Source organism: Rhinopithecus bieti, unplaced genomic scaffold (genome assembly GCF_001698545.2).
Source record: "Rhinopithecus bieti isolate Rb0 unplaced genomic scaffold, ASM169854v2 scaffold_16834, whole genome shotgun sequence".
NCBI classification, from domain to species: Eukaryota; Metazoa; Chordata; class Mammalia; order Primates; family Cercopithecidae; genus Rhinopithecus; species Rhinopithecus bieti.
In genome coordinates this window covers 1,188,350-1,192,348 of record NW_016809297.1, presented here as the reverse complement: position 1 = coordinate 1,192,348, position 3,999 = coordinate 1,188,350, and the positions used below count along the sequence as shown (strand labels likewise).

The window sequence follows — 3,999 nt, the reverse complement described above, 5'->3', positions numbered from 1 at the left end:
TTTACTATTTAAGGTTATATTCACAGAGGGGTCAGCTGGCCTATTCTATTTTTCTGGATTTTTTTTGTGTGTGTGGGAGATTATTGTTCTGTACTCTGACTCACCTTATAAAAAATCTCTGGTGTAGCAATTATTTGTCCTATTGTAATTTTTCGTTTTCTTCTATACTGACTTCTAGAGCAAGGGTCCAAAGACTGTAGGTCACAGCCAGATCCATCTCATTGACTATTTTTATACAGCCTGCTAGCTTAGAATGGTTTCACATTTTTGAATGTTAAAAAAAAAGGAGGAATGATATTTTGTGATACATTAAAATTATATGAATTCAAATTTTGCTATGTATAAATAAAGTGTTATTGGAACACAGCCCTGCCTGCTCATTTGTTCACATATTGTCTGTCACTGCTGTTGTGTACAGTGGCAGAGTTGAATAGTTGTGGCAGAGACCATGTAATCTGCAAAGCCTGATAATAAATATCTGGCCCTTTGCAAAGAAAGTTTGCCAAGCCCTGTTCTAATAGGGATGTCTTGTCTCTGGTGTTTAACACATAGTCAGCATCAAGTACTTGTTGATGAATAATTAGCTTTTAATTTAACATTTAAGCATGTATAACTTTTAATATTCTCATATTTAAGAATTTCAGTAATATGGTAAGGTTGTAGTATAATTCCCAAAAGGATTTAAAAAATCTTTTAAAGATCTTAAAGAACTATGGGGTTAGAAGAATTTTATTAATAATACCAGGTTGTTTATGCTTCTTATCTTTTTGGCTCTAAGACTTAAAGGATACAATGTAGTTCTCCCTGTGAATTTAACTGAATTAGGATATGCATCACACCCAGGACTTGGATGTTGGCAAATGTGATGGTTAATTTTATATGTGAACTTGGCTAGGCTATGGTGTCCAGTTGTTTGGTCAAGCACTAGACTAGATGTTGCTGCGAAAGTATTTTGTAGATGTGACTAACATTTACAGTCAGTTGACTTTAAATCATATTACCTTCCATCATGTGGGTGGGCCTTATCCCATCAGTTGAAGAGCTTAAGAACAGAGATTAAGATTTTCTGAGGAAGAAGGAATTCTGCTTGAGTTTCCAGCCTGCTGGCCAGCCCTACAAATTTCTGACTTGCCAGTCACGACAATCATGTGAGCCAGTTCTTTAAAATTTCTCTGTCTCTGTCTGTTTCACTGTTGGTTTTTCACTCAGTAGACAGATAGATATAGATATAGATATATTTCCTATTGGTTCTGTTTCTCTGGAAACAGAAATACAGCAAGCTGCTCTGATGTCTTGCACATGTGGACCGTCTTCAGTGTTTGGTACCATGATGCAGCAAGGATGCTAAGCATAGCCCTCCTGCCGCGCATCATCCAGCTCTCCTTTCTTCCTTCGCACCTCCTTCAGGCTTCTGTCTTGTACAGCTCCCGAAAGGAAATGTGTTAAATTTGAATACCACAGAGTCAGAAATAAGCTTACTTGTGAAGGGGCAGAGGACTTTTTCTCAGTCCAAGACTGTTTGAAGTTGTGAGAAGACTGTCAGTGTGTATGATAAAATGAAACAGAGGCAAATGGGCCTGCTGATAAGGAGCAGTTGGGAAAATGAGAAGGACTAGGTGAATTTCTGAGTGGCAAAATTTGTGAAAACTTTTGCCTCTCCTTGTCCCTCTGAAAAGAAAAGCTTGCTGGGTGTACCAACTGCAGTGGAGCCCACCAAGTCCATATAACTCTCTAATTTGATTCTATTATGCTGTAGATGGTTCCTTTTATTTTCAAGTTTTGTCTCTTTGGCAAAAAAATACAAAATAAATTTTCTGTAAGAGTACAAATAGACACTCATGTAGCAGTTTTGCTTGTATCTCTACATATGTAAGAAGGTTTACTATACCAGTAGATGTTAAATTTGCCTGATAAACTATTATATTACATATGAAAATTTATACATTTGAGCAGAAAAAGATCCATTTGAGTAAGTGGTAATTTATGTTTATATTTCTAAGCAAAGTTTATCAGGCTTTTAAATGGTGCTAGAAAGTAGATATTTTGTGTTTTGATTCTTCCTAATTGAGTATTATGCTGTCAGATTGCTCCAGAAAATGGTTGATCCACGATTGAAGTGAATATACTATTTCCTTCCTGTTCCGCAACCTGTCCCCCATTCCTCCCCTAATATCTATGTAAGCTTCATCTTCTATAAGTGAATTATCATCTTTATGTGGCATACTATTTTTAAGTGGGATTTTAAAGAAGTAATGTCATTTTGAGTTTTACAGGTCATAACCACTAGGCATGTGCTCTTCAGCCAGTGTTGTTTTATAAATATATGGGTAAAACAATTGGAATATCAAATAATTTCTTTTTGCTCAGAATACTGGTTCACTTTAAATAGCTAAAGTCTCTTACATTCTTTTTATTCTGCTAAGAGTTTTAATGATCTGTCTATATATGATTTTTAATAAAATAGATGATGACATTTAAAGCAATTAATTTCAGCAGCAATTCTATGAGCAGTTTTTGAGTATTCCCCAGGGACCTGGTCTTGTGATAGATTCTGGGACTATATAGCCAGGTGAAAAGATGTGGGTCCTTGCTCTCAAGTTGCTGCCAGTCTTCTGGAGAGTCAAGCTTGGAAACACAGTGTGTGATGAAGGGAACGAGAGAACCATGTTCCAGGAACAGAGATCGACCAGACAATGGAGGGATTTATTTAGTCTATTGGGGACTAGGAGGGCTTCACAGAGAAAATTACAGTGCATTTGGGCTTTGAAGGAAAGATAGGGGATGTCCATTTGAAGAGATCAATATGTTGGACTGAGACTGGCATCTAGAAGTTTTTGCATGTATGATTTCTACAAAATCTTAAGTAGCATGCATTTAGGCTCTACAAACAGATGACTTCTGAGGCTTTGTGAGAATTTTGGGTGTTAGTATATTAGTCTTTTTTTTTTTTCTTTTGCAAGAATAAAGCACGACTGGGGATTAATGTAAGTTGTTAAGAAAATACTGCCTACTGAGATCTTGTGTGTGTTCTTGTATTGAGTTTTAGGTGCTTATTTGTAAGAGACTAAGTAGGTGCCTGAAGGATGTTGTTGATATTTAATTAACTGGCGTTTTCCCCATTCTCTGTCTTCTCCCTTGTCCTGTACCCCTGTCCCCGGGTGTTTTTGCAGTTGGTTAGTCTGCTGCTAATTGGAATCGCTGCGTGGGGCATTGGCTTTGGGCTGATTTCCAGCCTCCGAGTGGTCGGCGTGGTCATTGCAGTGGGCATCTTCTTGTTCCTGATTGCTTTAGTGGGACTGATTGGAGCTGTAAAACATCATCAGGTGTTGCTATTTTTTGTATCCTTTTTAAAAATCAAGATTTTTACCCTTGATGACTGTTTTGATGGTTACAACTAATTTAATATTATCACTAGGAAATTTATTGCCAGAAAGCAACTCCAAGCAAGCCTTATGCATATTTGTTCAAGAACTGTTTGAAACATTTCTTAGGGTAATGTTATTGTATGTTTTCATATTCTCACGCTGCCCTTGTGACATCCTGAAGAATATATTCTGCAAGTTCAGTGTAGTCCTATTTATCATGTATTGTAAATTCAGAGTTAAATTGAATTGATTTGGTGACTTCTAGGCCCTTTTTTACACATTCATGTTTGGTTGAGAATTTCAGTGTTTTTTAGACTTAATATTAAAAAGCTTACATGTGGCCGGGCGCGGTGGCTCAAGCCTGTAATCCCAGCACTTTGGGAGGCCGAGATGGGCGGATCACGAGGTCAGGAGATCGAGACCATCCTGGCTAACACGGTGAAACCCCGTCTCTACCAAAAATACAAAAACTAGCCAGGCGAGGTGGCGGGCGCCTGTAGTCCCAGCTACTCAGGAGGCTGAGGCAGGAGAATGGCGTAAACCCGGGAGGCGGAGCTTGCAGTGAGCTGAGATCTGGCCACTGCACTCCAGTCCGGGCGACAGAGCGAGACTCCGTCTCAAAAAAAAAAAAAAA

At 38.2% G+C, this 3,999-nt stretch overlaps 1 protein-coding gene across 1 annotated transcript in view; it reads left to right on the top strand.

Moving 5' to 3' along the window:
- The window catches only part of TSPAN13 (tetraspanin 13), a 31,974-nt gene that overhangs the window by 20,294 nt on the left and 7,681 nt on the right, over positions 1-3,999 (top strand). Inside the window, exon 2 of the mRNA XM_017889072.1 lies at positions 3,171-3,338. Coding sequence (XP_017744561.1) covers positions 3,171-3,338 — 168 coding nt within the window. The remainder of the gene's footprint in view (positions 1-3,170; positions 3,339-3,999) is intronic.